The 17,662-nt window shown below is 52.4% G+C and overlaps 1 protein-coding gene across 5 annotated transcripts in view; it reads left to right on the top strand.

Annotated features, from left to right (window-relative positions):
- The window catches only part of LOC141915849 (E3 ubiquitin-protein ligase rnf213-alpha-like), a 53,418-nt gene that overhangs the window by 22,526 nt on the left and 13,230 nt on the right, over window positions 1–17,662 (top strand). For all 5 annotated transcript variants that reach the window (XR_012621020.1, XM_074807728.1, XM_074807727.1 and 2 more), the window contains 20 exons: window positions 184–377; window positions 536–691; window positions 1,346–4,909; window positions 5,168–5,301; window positions 5,411–5,506; window positions 6,082–6,197; window positions 6,372–6,500; window positions 8,962–9,026; window positions 9,462–9,600; window positions 10,001–10,142; window positions 10,572–10,745; window positions 11,079–11,212; window positions 11,433–11,590; window positions 12,077–12,280; window positions 13,479–13,672; window positions 15,138–15,258; window positions 15,580–15,680; window positions 16,937–17,110; window positions 17,276–17,448; window positions 17,535–17,631. Coding sequence is in view for 4 of the 5 variants with exons in the window: in XM_074807728.1 (XP_074663829.1) it covers window positions 184–377; window positions 536–691; window positions 1,346–4,909; window positions 5,168–5,301; window positions 5,411–5,506; window positions 6,082–6,197; window positions 6,372–6,500; window positions 8,962–9,026; window positions 9,462–9,600; window positions 10,001–10,142; window positions 10,572–10,745; window positions 11,079–11,212; window positions 11,433–11,590; window positions 12,077–12,280; window positions 13,479–13,672; window positions 15,138–15,258; window positions 15,580–15,680; window positions 16,937–17,110; window positions 17,276–17,448; window positions 17,535–17,631 (6,265 nt within the window). In the remaining variant the exon portion in view is untranslated. The remainder of the gene's footprint in view (window positions 1–183; window positions 378–535; window positions 692–1,345; window positions 4,910–5,167; window positions 5,302–5,410; window positions 5,507–6,081; window positions 6,198–6,371; window positions 6,501–8,961; window positions 9,027–9,461; window positions 9,601–10,000; window positions 10,143–10,571; window positions 10,746–11,078; window positions 11,213–11,432; window positions 11,591–12,076; window positions 12,281–13,478; window positions 13,673–15,137; window positions 15,259–15,579; window positions 15,681–16,936; window positions 17,111–17,275; window positions 17,449–17,534; window positions 17,632–17,662) is intronic.

Raw genomic sequence — 17,662 nt, 5'->3', positions numbered from 1 at the left:
TTAGGGAGATTTTGTGCTTTTAGGGAGAGATTTTTCTCTTCTAGGGAGAGATTTTGCACTTTTAGGGAGATTTTGTCCTTTTAGGGAGAGATTTTGTGCTTTTAGGGAGAGATTTCCTTGATTTGAGTCATGTGCAAGTGTAGAAGGGTGGATTGGTTCACAATTTTCTCCTCTGCTCCTTAGGGAAATCCCTTTTTGTGGACAATACCCTCAGGAAGGTCCGTGCCCAGTTGGGTGGCACGCTGCTTCTTCATAAAACCATTCGGCTGATGGAGTCGGAGATCGATTTCCAGTTCTTCGTGGAGGAACTCTTCTCCATCAAGGAATCCATGACCGAAATCCAGCCCATCATCTTCCACATCGATGTGTCTCCAGTGGTGAGTGCTTGGATCTTCACCTGGACAAGAAGAGGTGGTGCAAGACAGCACCCGCACGCACCAGGAGGGAAAGGAGGTGGAAACTTAAATCCAGCCCAATCAGAGCAGCGAGCGCCAATTTTAATTTGTTTATTTTTTTTTTTTTTTTTCCCTGCCAGGTATCGAAGGGTCTCTACCGGCTGCTGATCGACCTCTGCATCCTGCGGCACATCCAGAGCCCCGACGGCTTGGTCTGGAAGTGCAAACCCTCCCATCTTTACTTGATCGAGTACCTGGCAAGAGGGAAAGGTCTGAGCAGTACGAGGAAGCAAGAGGTATTTTGGGAGGAACCGTTAAGGCTGAGCATGAGTAAAACCCGCTTATCTCTGATGCCTCCGCCGGAGCGACGCACAGTTTAGAGTCTGTCTCTCGGCAGGGCGATGTCTTGCCTACGTAGAAGCAACAAGGGCAAACACGTCTTGACTCAAAGTGAAATATCAGGCCCTGCGCTGAGTTTTGGAGGAAAAAGGGAGCTTTTTCATCCCAATTTTGCTGTAGCTTGAACCTCCCGCATGTTTTTAAAGCCGATTTGCATTAAGCCATGCTTTAGAACTACCGAAGGTGGGAAATGCAACCCAGGTTCACTAGTGGTTGATCATCTGTCTGTGTTTCCTCACCGTGCCGTGAATAGTGACTGAGTTCAGGTCCCTCCATCTCCACGAGGATTTGGTGGAACAGGAGAAAGCGTAGGAGAAGGTAACGAGATCACCCAACCCAAGACAGGACCCTGGGCAAGACCAACCTTAATGGTTATAGGGATTCCAATCCACATGCAGGCTTGGAGAAATTTTGCCATTCCTACATTTTTTTCCAAACTCTCCAAACCATTTGTGACCAGGGGGAAATAAAAAAAGGGTTTTTTGCGATGTAGGCAAATGTGGGAGGTTGGAGAAGGGTCCTCGTGGTGATTTGTGTCCTCTTGCTTTTAGATGTCCCTTGAAATGGAGGAAAAATTCCTGAACCTGTTTCCAACCGTGGAGTGTGTATCGCCGCAGCGGGTGCTCGAGTTGCTGGAAGATCCCAGCTCTGCCTCTCCCGCGGAACTGAGGGAGGAGCAGTTTGACAGGACCAAGCTAAAAAGTGACACTTTCCAAAGGTCCTACCAATATCTCAGCAGATACAAGCGGAAGGAGAACCTCGACAGTTTCACTTTTACCCCTGGAAGCATCGAAGGGACGGAGAGGGAATGCCTGGCGTGCTTGATGGAATTCTGTGGGAGAAGCAGACCCTCCTGGACCGAGCTCAGCAACTTCACTCACTTCTTGAACTTCCAGCTCCAGAAGTGTGAGAAATCAGTCTTCTGCAGCCTGGTGGTTGGGCAGGAGTTTAGTGGCTTCAAAACATTTGTTGTCAAGTTCATGATCGCCATGTCCAAGGACTTCGCCATGCCTTCCCTCAACATGTCCGACGAGAGCGTGCCGAGCAAGGAGCGGAAGGAGATGGACAGTGTTTTGGAAGAGTATCAGATCCGACGCAAGTGGGAGCAGGAGTCTCACCCTTACATTGTCTTCCACGCTGAGGATGACTCCATGGAGTTTCTGGGTTTCCACATCAACCAGGACTTGGATGCTATTGATGCTTATTCCCAGACTGTTTTGGAGAAGGCGGTCATGAAAAAGAGTTTATACATGACCTTGGCACTGCAAAATGTTCCTTTTAATGAGAAATTTGAAGACTTATCCAGAAACGAGCAGCTGAAAGCCCTCTGCAGGGTCTTCGGTGTGAAATACGAGAAGGATCCAGATCCCTCGTACCAGCTGACTCTGGACAACACCATGAAGATGTTGGCTATCCACCTGCGGTTCCAGTGCGGCATCCCCGTCATCATCATGGGCGAAACGGGCTGCGGGAAGACGAAACTGGTGCAGTTCATGTGCAACCTGCAACGGGCCGACCGAAACGTTCAGAATATGCTGGTGGTGCGCGTTCACGGTGGCACCACCTCCAAGACCATCCAGGAGAAGGTGAGGCAGGCCGTGGCGCTGGCACGCGCCAACGAAGAGCACGACGTAGACACGGTGCTGTTCTTCGACGAAGCCAACACCTCGGAGGCCATCTTTGCCATCAAAGAAGTGCTGTGTGACCACAGCGTCAACGGAGTGCGGATTTCCTCCAACCGCTTAAAAGTAGTGGCCGCCTGCAACCCTTACAAGAGACACACCAAGGAGACCATCGAAAAACTGGAGAAAGCGGGTTTGGGATACCGAGTGCGGAGTGAAGACACCCCGGAGAAGCTGGGTTACATTCCTTTGCGGCAGTTGGTGTATCGGGTGCAGCCCCTTCCTCCCAGTTTATTGCCTCTGGTTTGGGATTTTGGGGAGCTGAACGAGAAGACACAAAGCCTCTACATCAGGGAGATCGTGAAGTCCACCATGGAGACCGAGATCCCTGCAGGAAACCTGGACATGTTCACCGCTGTCATTTCAACCTCCCAGGAGTTCTTGAGGGAGAGGAAGAACGAATGCAGAGTCGCCAGCCTCCGGGACATAGCCCGCTGCATGAAAATAGTGCTCTGGTTTTATAACCTAAGAGACCTCCTCTTCCACCAGATCGACGAGAAGAGGCGGTGCAAGAAGGTGGAGGAGCTGACCTTGAACGAAGCACAAAGGGCGCTGGTCCTTTCCGTGGGGGTCTGCTATTACGTGTCCCTGGAGAGCCGCCAAGAATACCTGGAGGAGGTCGCAAAATCCTTCTCAGTTGCCGCCTCCCAGCTCCAGCAAGAGATTGAGTTGTGCCAAGAGGTGTTTCTCGATCACGTCTCCGTTCCTAAGGCCACGGCCTGCAACAACGCTCTGATGGAGAACATCTTCATGATGGTCGTCTGCATGGACCTCCGTGTGCCGCTCTTTCTGGTGGGGAAGCCAGGAAGCTCCAAATCTCTTTCCAAAACCATCGCTGTAGATGCCATGGAAGGCACGTTGTCCAGAAGCCCGTTGTTCAAAAGATGCAAAGAGATCCAGCTGGTCTCCTTCCAGTGCAGCCCCCATTCCAAACCAGAAGGCATCATCTCCACCTTCCGACAATGCGCCCAGTTCCAGAAGGGCAAGAACCTGGATGAGTTTGCGTCCGTGGTGCTGCTGGATGAGATCGGCCTGGCCGAAGACTCGCCCGATATGCCCTTGAAGACGCTGCATCCTCTTCTGGAAGACGGATGCGTCGACGATGAGACCCCGGAGGATTACAAGAAAGTTGGCTTTGTGGGCATCTCCAACTGGGCCTTAGACCCTGCCAAGATGAACAGGGGCCTCCTCGTTTTTCGGACTGAGCCTAGCGAGGAGGAGCTGGTGAAGACGGCCGAAGGCATCTGTGCTGACCAACCTCACTTTGAAAGAATCAAGGGTTTATTCCCCATTCTGGCAAACTTCTACTGCAACGTGCTGCGAAGGCAGGGAACGGAGTTCTTCGGGCTTCGCGACTTCTACAGCTTAATCAAAATGATCGTGTCCTACATGCAGGACCGGAAGTGCAGTTCTCAAGAGGAGCTCCTCGTAAAGGCCATTCAGAGAAACTTTGGAGGCTCCAGAGATATTGACCCCGTGGCGATCTTCCGTGAGTGCACCAGCGAGGTGCATCTTCCCCGCGAGATGGAAATCAGCTGCATCCGCCTGCTGGAGGAGAACATGGAGAAGCAGCGAGCGGGGTTCATGTCTCGTTACCTCCTCTTGCTGACGACCAACAACGCCGCCTTTCAGATCATCCAGATGACCCGGCTTATAGACGCTGGCAACTGCGACATCATCTTTGGCTCCGGTTTCCCGCGGGACCAGGATTATTCCCAGGTGTGCCGCTCTGTGAACAGGGTGAAGATCTGCATGGAGATCGGCAGGCCCGTCATCCTCCTCAACATCCAGAACCTCTACGAGAGCCTTTACGATACCCTCAATCAGTGTTTTGTCAGCCTGGGGGGTAATTATTACGTTGACCTGGGCCTTGGCACTCACCGGGTGAAGAGCCGCGTGAAGGAGGAGTTCCGGCTGATCGTTATAGAGGAGAAGAAGGTGGTTTACACGCAGTTCCCCACCCCTCTGCTGAGCCGGCTGGAGAAGCATTGCTTGGACATGAACACCATCCTCAGCTGGCAGCAGCGAGACCTCAAGCGGGATCTGGAGAGCTGGGCCGAACGCTTTGTCCACATCGAGAACCCCGATTCGTTCAGCGTCTGGTCCCACACCCTCGCTCCCAAGGAACACGACGTCTTCATCGGCTTCAGCGACGACGCCTCTGCCGCCATCGTGCTGGAGAGTTCCCAGCAGCTCCGCTGCGGCGGCTTCGAACGTTATGGCAAGCTGGTCTTCGCCACCGCCACCAGCAAACTGGTGGAATGTGCCACTCCAGACTCTGTCCTCCGCCTGAAATACTCCTCTCTGGAGGATGCCAAGCGGATCCAGGAGCTTTATTTCGTCGAGCAGAAGCACAACGACCTGACCAGCCTCTTGCGCGAGACGATGAACCAGCAGAAGGAGAAAGGCAACACCGCCGGGCTCTGCCTCCAGGTTGGAAAGCACCCAAGGGTGCTGGTGGGGTTTTTTTTTTACCAAGTGAGCGTGGTGGCCCCGTGATCTTCGTTAGGCCAGGACCATGACGGGCTTAATGTCCACCCTCTGCAGATTCTGCCCTTCCTTGGGAGGTGGTTGGGATCTGCTCGGGCTGAGAAGCTCGAGGCACCTCCCCGCTGCCTGTAGACGAGCACCCAAGCAGCCACCCCGGGGGGATCCCACCTGTTTGAAACCACTTTTCCCTTTTGGTTGCAGGTTTCTACCCACTCCAGGCTGTTGAACCAAAAGGATTTACAAGTCCTGAGAAAGACGCTCAACCTCCCAGACAACATCCACTGCCTCTTCCTAAGCCAGTTTGACACCGAACGCGCTTTCCGCCAGGACCTCAGGTGGGTTCTCCCCTTCCTTTTCTTTCCCCTCGTAGGTGATTTCTGTGTTTCGGGGGGGTGGGGTGGGACCTTCCTAGAAGGAAGTGTTAAAAGGGCCCTTTTGTTGTAGGAATTTCTTCCGGGAGCCACAGGAAGCGAGGCTGCTCCTCGTCCAGTTTCATTTCGATGAGCCGCAGAGCGGCAAAAGGCTCCTGGCCTGTGCCAAGTAAGCAGCCGTCCTTTGGCCTCTCTTCTTCCTCCTCTGTCCTTCAGTGGCCTTTGTCGTTCCTCCCTCCCTCCTCCTGCCTCCCTCTTCCTTCCTCCCTCAGTCCTCCCTTCTCCTCCCTCCTCCTCCTTCCCTCCTCCCTCCTTCCTACCACTCTCCTCCCTCTTCCTCCCTCCTTCCTCCTTCCTCCCTCCCTCCTCCCTCCCTCCTCCTTCCTCCTCCCTCCTTCCTCCCTCTCCCTCCCTCCTCCCACCTTCCTCCCTTCTCCCTTCCTCCTTTCACTCGCAACATACTTTTCAGAAAACCGCTGCCTTTTGGCCTTTTTTGCCCCCCCAAAGCCTTGAACTCTGCTCTGGACTCTCCTGTCTCACTTTCCTCTGTGCTTGTAGCAAATTGTACCAGCAACTCCCAGAAAGAATGTCCTCTTGGGGTGGCATCCCCCAAAAAAGCAGATTCAGTTGCTGGTGGAGAGGGAGATTGACCCCCGGAAGGGCTCAGAGAGGGATGAGATGCGGTTGTTATCGATCAAACGAGTCCGGAATTAACTAGTTCTGACCCTGTGCTGGTGCTTCCAGGTACTGCATGACAGACGAGCGGAGGAGGTCGGCCAGCCCCCACCTGCTGCACGTGGTGCTGATTACCAAAGTCCCGCGGGTTCTGGGCGGGTGCAGCTACCTGGCTTTTGACAGCGGTGAGCTTACGCTTGCTCCTTTGGGTCAGGAAAAGGGCGGGAGGGGAAGGTGAAGACATCACGTGGTGGATCTTCCATCTCTCGCTGCCTTCCTGCCCTGGGGGGTTGGTAAATCCCAGATTCTGATGCCCCAGAGGGGAGCAGCTGGACTGATCCATCCTCCTCCCTCTCCAGGCGAGTGGAAATCCATCCACTTGGATGACCTGATGCCCCCAGACAACTTCAAGGCCAATCTTGGCCAGCTCTCCAAAATGTCCGTTGCCGAGATTTTCCTGAGCAGTTCCCTGCAGCAGCTCCCGACAGGTAAGAAGCCTCCCAGCGTAAACCCGCCATCTCGGCGCTGCTCTCCCTTCCAGAACCCCCCCCACCCCATCCTCTGGCGTCCCACCTGGTGATGAGATCAAGCAGGTCCCAAGCTGTGGGTCCCAGGAGCACTTGCTGCTTCCAAGGGCTTCGCAGTGAGGTGACCTCCGCAGAATCCCAGAGTCACCTTGGTTGGAAGAGACCTTGAAGCTCCTCCCGTCCAACCATGAACCTCACACTGACCATTCCCAACTCCACCAGATCCCTCAGCGCTGGGTCAACCCGACTCTTCAACCCCTCCAGGGATGGGGACTCCCCCCCTGCCCTGGGCAGCCCATTCCAACGCCCAACAGCCCCTTCTGCAAAGAAATCCTTCCTAAGAGCCAGTCTGACCCTGCCCTGGCGCAGCTTGAGGCCATTCCCTCTTGGCCTGGCGCTGGTTCCTTGGCTCCAGAGACTCCTCCCCCCTCTCTGCACCCTCCTTTCAGGGAGTTGCAGAGGGCCATGAGGTCTCCCCTCAGCCTCCTCTTCTCCAGACTAAACCCCCCCAGTTCCCTCAGCCACTCCCCATCAGACCTGTGCTCCATTGTGGTCTCCTTCCGTACAGAGTCAACACGCACTTGTTGACTTCTTTGACCGGAGGGTTGGGAAAATCGGGTGGAAACGGTTTGATCCATTGTTACGAGCTGACTCTGGGTGACTCAAATCCATGTTCTTGCTTAGAGATCTTGTTGCATTTAAGGCGATGAATTAATTTGGTAAGAGATGAATCCCCTTGCGTTCTAGCCAGTCCTCAGAGATTAGAGGGTCTTAAAGAATTTCCCCAGACTGTGGGTAACTCTAGGCTGGCTTTATTAACAGCTCAGAGTTGAGCCAACACCCCAGGGAGTGGCCACAGCCAACAAAAAGCGCCCTCTCTAGATATGGTATAACATACAATACAAAGTCTTTGGTGATTTTCCAGGAACTTATGGTTCTCAATCCATCATCAATTTCAAAAGTCCATTATATTCCACAGTTTCGACTAGGTCTTCTTGTTCCGTTCTGGTTCCTCTTCTGACATCGCTGCTCACTGATGCAGTCTTCAGTCATCGTGATTGTTTATTTTCTAATCAATCTTCATCCCAATTAATTTTTAAACTTCTGTAAAAAGACACAAAATATTCTATTTAACATATAATCAATCTATGTCTAGCTTTTCTATTACCCAGCTTTTCTAAATTGCTTACTCTAAGTTAATAATTTATTTCTTATCTTTTGTTATGTTTAAAACTTAATACCTAAGATTGATTTTTGTTAATTCAGCTTGACTGGGTTTAAGCCGGCCATGATGAGGGCTGTACAGGGGACAGAGGAGCAGTATTGGCACTGAACTGTCAGTATTGTTCTTCCAGCACCTGTGCTCTATTAATCAAACCTATAAACCAATATCTATTTATTAATGATTTCTGCTATTAATAATATCCTAAGAGAAAAGAGTTTTAAAAAGCTTGCTCCTTTTACAGAGGGGCTGGGGGTGGCTGGACTTATCTCTTAATTGTTTTGCCAATTAGGGCCGTGGCTCTAGGCCTGACACCAGATGCACGAACACCCCGTAGGCTGTAGGTCCGGCTGCGTTCAAGAGAAGCTGTCAGATTCACAAATAGTACAGTTTATTTTTATGCAACGTTTACAGATTCTTTAAGATTTCCTACGATAAATGCACACACTGCAGGTTGGCTCTAGAGCACTGCACAAAAGAAAAATGATTGCAATCACACACAATTAATTCCCAGGTAATCGCTCGGCGTAGCTGAGGACTCAAATCTTACCAAAAGGCTTCTGGGGTGGGGCGAGGAGCACAAACCCATCGATCTGTCCCTCTGATTTGGTGTTGGATTATCATCCCCCTGAGTCAGACACAAACTCGGGGTAGGATTTATCTTGTGTGAGTGGGTGGGAATGTGGTCAAGCCGTTATCTCTTGAGTAACGACTCGGCACGTTCCTTGGTGCGAGGGGTGCGCTGTTTTTTTGTGGGAAAAGAGGAAGAATGAGAGACAAGGTGCTGGACTACTGCCAAACCGTCCCGGAGAGAAGGGGAAGAGCAGGAGATAAACCTGTCCTTGAGAGAAGTGAAAGAACGGGACCGCGCGGTCTCCACCTCACTCCATGTCCCTCCTTGGCACCACGACAACACAAATCACTGAATCTTCATCCCATCCTGTGTCTGTTCTGGGCATCATGTGTTAAGGAAATGTGTGTTTTGCAGATTTCTCGCTATTTTTCTTTTCCCACACTTCCAACAGGTAACCTCCCCAAATTTGAGGGGCTTGTGTCATCAAGAAGCTGATTTCCACCCCAGGGCTGCTTTATTTCTCTCTGTTGATTGTCAAGGCCCCAAACCCCCGCCACCTCCCATGGGTGCACGTATCTCTTGTTGGGGTTTTGATGGCTGAGTTGTGTGGTTGATTGTGATTTCAGGTTCTCCAGAGAATTCTGCTGCCTCGGGAAGCCTCATCGACACAGGTCTTTACCCAGAGGAAAAGGTAGGTTTTTTGGTTTTTTCCTTTTTTTGTCCTCATTTTAGTTGCTTGGCATTGGGTAAGAACTGGCTTGGGTATCACCAGACGTTTTGAGATCTGCTTTTGATCTCTGGCTGGGGCTGGTACCTTCTCACAGGAAAAACTAACTGCAGATCTTCCTGGGTCCCGCTGCGAGATCGAAGTAGGGTGGTCGTCTCCCAGCCCCTCTCTGAGTGACTGGTACAAGCCCAGAAGCCTTTTCTCCCTCAACAAATCTGTGTCCCTTCCCAGGGACAGCAGCAGCCCTCTGCACCCCGGGGAGGGACTTACCCAGGGTTTGTTGGGATGGTGAGATGGGTACAGACCTTGGAGCTGGAGAAGTTCATGTCCCAGGACAAGCGTCCCTGGGCTAAAGTAGTGTTGAGAAACCAACTGACCTCCCATCTTTTCCAACCACAGTTCCTCAACGTGGAGGCAATGATCAAAGGCAGCATCCAGAAGGCCGTGATCCAGCTGGAGGACAAGAGGGACAACAGCCAGCGTCCAACGGAGAGAATCAAGATCCTTCACAACTTGCTTTTCCACTCTCAGAGTGACGGTACGTGTGAGTCGGGAGCGCTTAGAAGTGGCTCCTTCTTGCATGTTGCAAGCTCTACGGCTGGAAGAAGACAACGAGCGGGTTAAGAGCCACTTCTGGTGCCCCTCAAAGCCATCGCGGGTGGAGAAGCCCCCAGGAGACAGAGGGGGACGTTGCAGGGGGCTCCCACACAGTTCCTCGTGCACGGGATTAGAATCTGGACTAAACCACAAAGCTTTGCTGCAGACCTTGATAGATGATCCCAGACAGTCGTCACCGGCTAGTGGGAGTTGATTTGTGCATAGAACTGCTAAAAAAGAATCGTAGGTGGTGCGATTTTTGAGTGGAAAAGGGTTTTGATGGAGTCTCCTGACTTGGAGATGAGCGCCAGGAGGGTTTTAACCAGCTCTTTTGTGATTAGTTTCCAGCCGCTTCATGACCATCCTGAAGAAGAGGATTTGTTACCTCCTACAAGAACGAGAGAAACTGATCCAAAAGCCAAGGGAATGGATCTTCCGCAGGGCGCTCTCTGTGGAATTCATCCTGGAAGACACATCGTTCAGGTAGGGCTGGCTGTGGGCCACCTCCTCAACGCTGGGTAATTCTGGTCCTAAAACTGCTCGGCGTGAAGTGGGAGGCACCTTGCTTAAAGACCGAGACATGGCAACCGAGAAGTGTCTAAATATGTGGGTTTTTTACCAGACCAAGGTAAGGGCTTGCTGAAAGGTCATAAAATGCAAAAAATTAGTTAAGAGTGCTGGTGATTTTGAGGAAGCTTCTTTTGGATGGGCTTGTTTGGAAGCCAACAACATCAGCTGACTCTGAAATACAAAAGGGTGGTCGGTGTGAAGCCCGGACATCCACATTTGGCATCTTCAGAAGCGGTTGGGTTGTTTTGGTTGATTTGTGGGTCTTTGAGACCGATGCCGAGGAGGGTTTCTTGGTGGGGGGTGGGGAAGCGACACGACGAGGCGTGGCATCTCCTTTTTCAGGCAGGCGCTCTGGATGCACCTGGAGGACATTGTGACGAACGTCTTTGCCCAAATTCTCGCCGTGGCGGATGCCAACAACAACCTGAATCACATCTCCCAAGGCTCTCCGCTCGCAGAACTGTGGCTGCAGGTGTTCCAAGAAGAAACGTTCCTAAAAATTAAATACACCCCAAAGTAAGAGACAGGGTGTAAATGTACACGGAGGTGGTTTTCCTTAGCAGAGTAAAAGCTGGTGGTTGTAGCGAAATAGTAGCTCATGCTTGACTCATCCTTGCCAAAACTGGCACCAAAACTTCCCGGTTGTTTTAAGCTGTTGGCAAAATTCACTCTTTCTTTGGTCTGGCCCAGTTTCCCTGACTTTCCAACCAAATTTCTCCTCAAGTTTCTGAGCAACTTTAAAGGAAAGACATCAGTGGGAGTTGGGAACTTCTCTGAGGGGGTCCTACTCTGGACGCCTACGGTGTGTTGCGCAGTTTAATGCTTCTTTCTGCGTTGTTTGAATTCAAGGGCGGCAGACGCCAAGATTTCCGTGTTATCAATGACCGAAGACCCCAACAACTCCCTCTTCTGCCAGTTCCCATTCAGTTGGGTTTTGAAAGCCTACCTGGACGACGTGTGGGAGAAGGTCTATCATGCCAAAGGTAACATCAGGCTTTCCAGGGGGAGCTTTAACACCACAAAAACTGCCCCAAATCCACGTCCTTAAGAGGAGGAACCACCCGCGTGGTATCTCCGCTTCCAGTGGAGGCACTGTGCCTCTTCACCCGTGGCCTTGCGCTCGCCCTCACATCCACCTCCGTCTTAACAACGTGCTCTGCTGTTCTGCCAAGAGGCCGTAACTCTCTTCGCTGTCCCTTCTAGACCAACCCAAGAAGCCGACGGAGGAAGTGGCCAGGTTCTACCAAACCTTCATCAAGAACGTCTGGATGCCAGATGGCAGCACTCCAGACATGCTCCACTATTATGCCAACGACTTTGTCAGGATGGCTTTTCCTGGACAAGATGACTCCGTCTACGAGGTGAGTAGGGTTGGGTGGAGCACCGTAGGGTTGGGTTGAGCACTGTAGAGTTGAGTGGAGCAGTGTAGGGTTGAGTGGAGCAGCATAGGGTTGGGTTGAGCACCATAGGGTTGAGTGGAGCACCATAGGGTTGAGTGGAGCAGCGTAGGGTTGGGTTGAGCACCGTAGGGTTGAGTGGAGCACCGTAGGGTTGGGTTGAGCACTGTAGGGTTGGGTGGAGCACTGTAGGGTTGAGTTGAGCACCATCTTCAACTGGCCTTGACTTTGGCCCTAGTCCTGGCCAAATCCGGTGTTTTTACAAGCCCTCCCTGGTGCTGGTCTGTGGCTACTCCTCAGCTGTTACGAACATTCGGTCTTAATTCCACCTTGACAACTATTTTTGATGAGGAAACTTCATTTGGGATACAACAGCAATGCTGAGCGTCTCATTTCAGTCCCTTTTTTGGTCACTTTGAGTAAAAATAATGTGTTTTGTTTTACCCGCAGATCCTTTCCAAAGCCTTCCTCACCAACGCAGAGCAACTCTGCTCCTCCGCGGGCGGGAAGCAGATGAGTTTTTCCCCCATTTGGCTTCACATGGAATATTTCTACCTCCGTGACGATTATCAGCTCTTCGTCGACATCGCCAAAAGCAACGACACTGTCGTGAACGAGTTGTGGGCAATGTACGAGAACCCCCACAAGAAGATGGTGAGCCCAGAGCTGTGTGGTCGCCCTCTAACCCTTCCCCTCCGGTGTTCGAACATGGTGGCCTTCACGACTCCCGTTGTTTAACGACGTGCTGCATAATTAGTCAGACTTCCTCATCTTCGCTGCGCTCTGGGTATCACGTTGAAGTCCCCTGGTTAAGGATTTCGCCAGACTGGGGGTATCCCTAGGCGCAGCTTTAGTAACAACTCAAGAGTTGGGCCAACACCTCAACGCGTGGCCAACGCCCGAAGGCCACATGCATTTATATATTATTTCTAAATTTATTACCCAAGCCCAAAGTCTTTATAAGTTTCCACTCAACCTTTTAGTTCTTGATTCTCATCGTTTATTGAAGTTCACTACAATCCCCTGTCTCAGCCAAATTCTCTTCCGGTTCCAATCCTTCAGTTTCAGGTCATCTTTTGGGTCATCTTCTTCATCTTTCTTCCACTAGTTTTCATCTCACACAGTTCTGAGAAGTCTTCAAGATGTTCTATGAAAAGCTTAAGTAGAGCAAGTGGTTTCTCTATCCTAAATTCTCTTAATCTAGCAAAACCCCTGTGTTTAGTCAATTAACCATCCTTTGTTAGAACTGTCTCTATAGGATCAGCTTGATGGGGTTTTAAACCAGCCTTAGGTCGGGACTATACAAGCAGCAGGCTAAGAACACTCTTCAGGCCTGTTGAGCCTCACGCCGGTTGCCTTGGTGATATGACGAGATCGCTCCGTCCTGAACACGTTTCACTAGGCCTTAAAATCTATTTCAAATACACCAGATTAAATATAATTTATATTTAAAATAATTTAATTTATATTTAAAGTTCTTCTACATCCCCTTAGACACGTTGACCCTCGGGGTGGGTGGGATTTGTCGTGGTGGGCTCCAGCTCCTCAGCTTGCCACGGCCACGTCTCCACACCCCTCCTACAGTGCTGGTGGCTTAGAGCAGCCAGCTGAGGGTTTTGGAGAACTCCCTGTGGTGCCGCCAAGATCCACGACATAAATAGACTCATAAAAGTTTACAGACGCCAGAACTTCACCCATAAAATCTAATTTTTTTCTAACTCAGCCCCAGCAGCTACTCCCAGAGCTCCATCAGCATCTAGTCCTGCGGAATCCCTTCCCTCCATGGCACCCCCCAGTGAGCTCAGATCTTTCCTTCAACTCTTTTTCTCTCTCTTCACAAATATCGTTTCAGTTTGTCGCTCTCGACGCCCTGAACATTCTCCTGAAGAAAGAGCAGCCCATCGAAAGCAGACTGTTGCCCTTCGACGCCTGTGTAGCGTGGCTCAAAAACATCAAGTCCATTAAGCCCTGGGTGGAGTGGATCAGTCGGGACAACTACCAGCTTCAGTTCTACCCAGAAAAGAAACAACTCCTGGAGAGCGTCTTGTAAGTTTAGTCACTCTCTGCTGACTTTTAACATCTCTATTGATGATCTAGACGAGGGGATCGAGTGCCCCCTCAGTAAGTTTGCAGATGACACCCAGTTGGGTGGGAGTGTTGATCTCTCGAGGGTAGGGAGGCTCTGCAGAGGGATTTGGACAGGCTGGAGCGATGGGCTGAGGCCAACTGTATGAGCTTCAATAAGGCCAAATGCCGGGTGCTGCCCTTGGGCCACAACAACCCCCAGCAGCGCTACAGGCTTGGGGAGGAGTGGCTGGAGAGCTGCCAGTCAGAGAGGGACCTGGGGGTGTTGATTGACAGCTGGCTGAACATGAGCCAGCAGTGTGCCCAGGTGGTCAAGAAGGCCAATGGCATCCTGGCTTGTATCAGCACTAGCGTGGCCAGCAGGGACAGGGAAGTGATCTTACCCCTGTGCTCAGCACTGGTGAGGCCGCCCCTCGATGAGTGGGTTCAGTTTTGGGCCCCTCACTCCAAAAAGGCCATTGAATGACTCGAGTGTGTCCAGAGAAGGGCAACGGAGCTGGTGCAGGGTCTGGAGCACAGGTCTGATGGGGAGCGGCTGAGGGAACTGGGGGGGTTTAGTGTGGAGAAGAGGAGGCTGAGGGGAGACCTAATGGCCCTCTGCAACTCCCTGAAAGGAGGGTGCAGAGAGGGGGGATGAGTCTCTTGAGCCAAGGAACCAGCGGCAGGACAAGAGGGAATGGCCTCAAGCTGCGCCAGGGCAGGGTCAGACTGGCTCTTAGGAAGGATTTCTTTGCAGAAGGGGCTGTTGGGCGTTGGAATGGGCTGCCCAGGGCAGGGGGGGAGTCCCCATCCCTGGAGGGGTTGAAGAGTCGGGTTGAGCCAGCGCTGAGGGACCTGGTGGAGTTGGGAACGGTCAGGGTGAGGTTCATGGTTGGACTGGAGGATCTTCAAGGGCTTTTCCAACCTCAATGATTCTGGGATTCTGTGACTGTAGCACAAGCAAACTCCTCGCTGTCTGAAGGTCAGGTGAACTGTAGCCTCACTCCTCCTGAGGAGCCAGAGTCACAAATCTTCCAACAGTCCCCTCCTTCCTGCTCCTTCCTCATTATCACAACCGCGGTGCCAAAGTGGCTCCAAAAACCCAAAAAGCGGTGGATGTTTCGCTGCTTAATTCTGGTGGAATTTCTCCTTACTGGGGCCAAAATGCTTTTGGGAGTGGCGCGAGGAGCTCTCTCCTGGGACCACCACACCCAGAAATGGGCTGGTGGTTTCAGTTCGGCCCAAGATTCGTTGAAACGAGCCGCGTAGGCAGGACCACGCCGTGTCTTTCTCCTTCTTATGCTGCCTCAGGAGCTCTCATGTCCTCCTGTGACCACGTGCCCCCGGGGGTGACTCACAGAAACGCCAGCGGGAAGGGACCGTGGGAGGTCTGTGCTCCAACCTAACCCCATCTTTTTCTTTTGGGGGGGGTTTTGGTGTTTTCCAGACATCGCTGGACCTGCACCAACATTGTCTACATGTTGATTGACCACCTGCTGCACAATGAGATGGAAATAGAGGAGAAACTCCTGAGGCTTGTGGTGAAGCAGTTCATCTTCCTCTGGAATGTAGGTGTTCCCCGGGGCATCTCGGGGCTGGAAGCTTGGGAGGGCTCTTCTCTTCCAGAGGACCTCAGCTCCCAGCTGGAAGGAGGGCTTAGGAATGGGAAAAAGCTGGAAAAACCATCTAAGAGACAAAGACTATTTATATTCGAGTCTAAAATAAGGATTCGGTATCAAGAATTCCACGCAGAGACATCCAGACGTGGATCTGCTTAATTCCGCTGTCTAACCTGGTGTCCCTGCAGCACCGACATCCCATAATACTTGTCCCCTACGTACCTGAGAGACATTTCTGCTGATCTTACGCTGCGTGTTTGCCTTTTGCAGCGCCTCCACGATAAGCCGGGATTTGAGCCGGAGGACACTTTTGATTTGGTTACGAGAGTGCTGAAGAAATGCAACGAGAACGCTGACGTGGTGTATCTGGTGTAAGTCTGAGCTGAAAAAAAGTTGATTTTGGGTTTTTTTTTCCATCGGTGTGATGTTTGTAAAGGGGGTGGGGGAATATGTCAGCACAAGGGGTGAACTTTGGGCCAGAGGGAGGCCGCGGTGATGAAGCCAAGGGCTGAGAGCCTGTCTTGGAGGTGATCAGTCATCTCTGGAGGAACTTCTCGTAGGGCTGGCGCTAAAGAAACCAGCTCCCCTGAGCGCCCAGGCTCTCCGTGCCTCTCACCCAGCATCCCGACCGCGGACTGTTGCCTCTCAGGGATGGGATGGTTGTCAGGAGGAGTTTCACTAAGGCCAAATGCTGGGTGCTGCACTTGGGCCACAACAACCCCCAGCAGCGCTACAGGCTTGGGGAGGAGTGGCTGGAGAGCTGCCAGTCAGAGAGGGACCTGGGGGTGTTGATTGACAGCCGGCTGAACAGGAGCCAGCAGTGTGCCCAGGTGGCCAAGAAGGCCAATGGCATCCTGGCTTGTACCAGCACCAGCGTGGCCAGCAGGGACAGGGAAGGGATCTTACCCCTGTGCTCAGCACTGGTGAGGCCGCACCTCGATGAGTGGGTTCAGTTTTTGGCCCCTCACTCCAAAAAGGCCATTGAATGACTCGAGTGTGTCCAGAGAAGGGCAACGGAGCTGGTGCAGGGTCTGGAGCACAGGTCTGATGGGGAGCGGCTGAGGGAACTGGGGGGGTTTAGTGTGGAGAAGAGGAGGCTGAGGGGAGACCTCATGGCCCTCTGCAACTCCCTGAAAGGAGGGTGCAGAGAGGGGGGATGAGTCTCTTGAGCCAAGGAGCCAGCGGCAGGCCAAGAGGGAATGGCCTCAAGCTGCGCCAGGGCAGGGTCAGACTGGCTCTTAGGAAGGATTTCTTTGCAGAAGGGGTTGTTGGGCGTTGGAATGGGCTGCCCAGGGCAGGGGGGGAGTCCCCATCCCTGGAGGGGTTGAAGAGTCGGGTTGAGCCAGCGCTGAGGGACCTGGTGGAGTTGGGAATGGTCAGTGTGAGGTTCATGGTTGGGTTGGAGGATCTTCAAGGGCGTTTCCAACCGAGGTGACTCTGGGATTCTGGGATTCAGGCACCTCAGAAGCTGCTGGTTCTCAAAGTGGTGGTGGGTCACCCTTGTCCTGGACTCACCAGCACCCATCCAGCTCCATCCCCACCCCGGGGCGTACGTTAGGCAGGAGCCAACCTGTGTCCCTCCTCAAATCCGTGCTGAGTTGCCTCTTCTTTTGGCGCTGTCCCTCAGGAAAGGTGTGAAGGAATGCAAGAGCTGCCTGCGGGAGATCACAGACCCAGCCGAGCTGCCCTGCAGCCACATCTTCTGCACTCGCTGCATCCTGGAGTGGGAGAACAAGCAGTGTAAGATCTGCAAGGAGCAATTCCCAGAGGATTACACCCCCACAGCTTCGGAGGCCACAAGGTGACCCAAACCTGCCCGTCTCAAGTGTCTTCTTGTTAAATATTGGGATGGAAGATGCTGGTGCCCCCTCCCTGATTTGGGGCCTTTGCTCTGCAGAGAGAGGGACATAATTTCCTTCCTTGGTTGGAGGTTGACCACGAGTCTCGTTTTTCTTCTTCTCTCCAGGGAAGCTGTTGCCTGTCACAACAAATTCCGGAGGAAATGCAATTCCTTCTTCGTTGAGTTCATCACCATGTACTTTTTGGGAGACAGGGAGGCGCCGTCTGCCAAAATCATTCAGCAGCTGATAAAGTTTGTGGCTTGCAAACCCAACCCCGAGCATCAGGCACGGAAAAAGGGTAAAAAAAACCTCAGAGTCTTCTCTACCCGGGTCCAACCTCGCACTCTTGGACGTCCCCTGATGGGTCTCTTGTTTCTTTCTTAGTGTACAAGCCGAAAAGTGAGTTGTCGCCCTTCGAGGAGTGCATGGACACCAGCCCCACCATCCAGTCGTCCCTCCTGAAGCTGCTGCTGCGCTGCGGGTCAGCCCCGAGGTTGCTCCCCGACGCCGTT

The sequence above is a fragment of the Strix aluco genome, chromosome 27 (genome assembly GCF_031877795.1).
Source record: "Strix aluco isolate bStrAlu1 chromosome 27, bStrAlu1.hap1, whole genome shotgun sequence".
Classification (NCBI taxonomy): Eukaryota; Metazoa; Chordata; class Aves; order Strigiformes; family Strigidae; genus Strix; species Strix aluco.
Note: the sequence above shows the minus strand (reverse complement) of the source record. Positions and strands in the feature narration are given on the sequence as shown.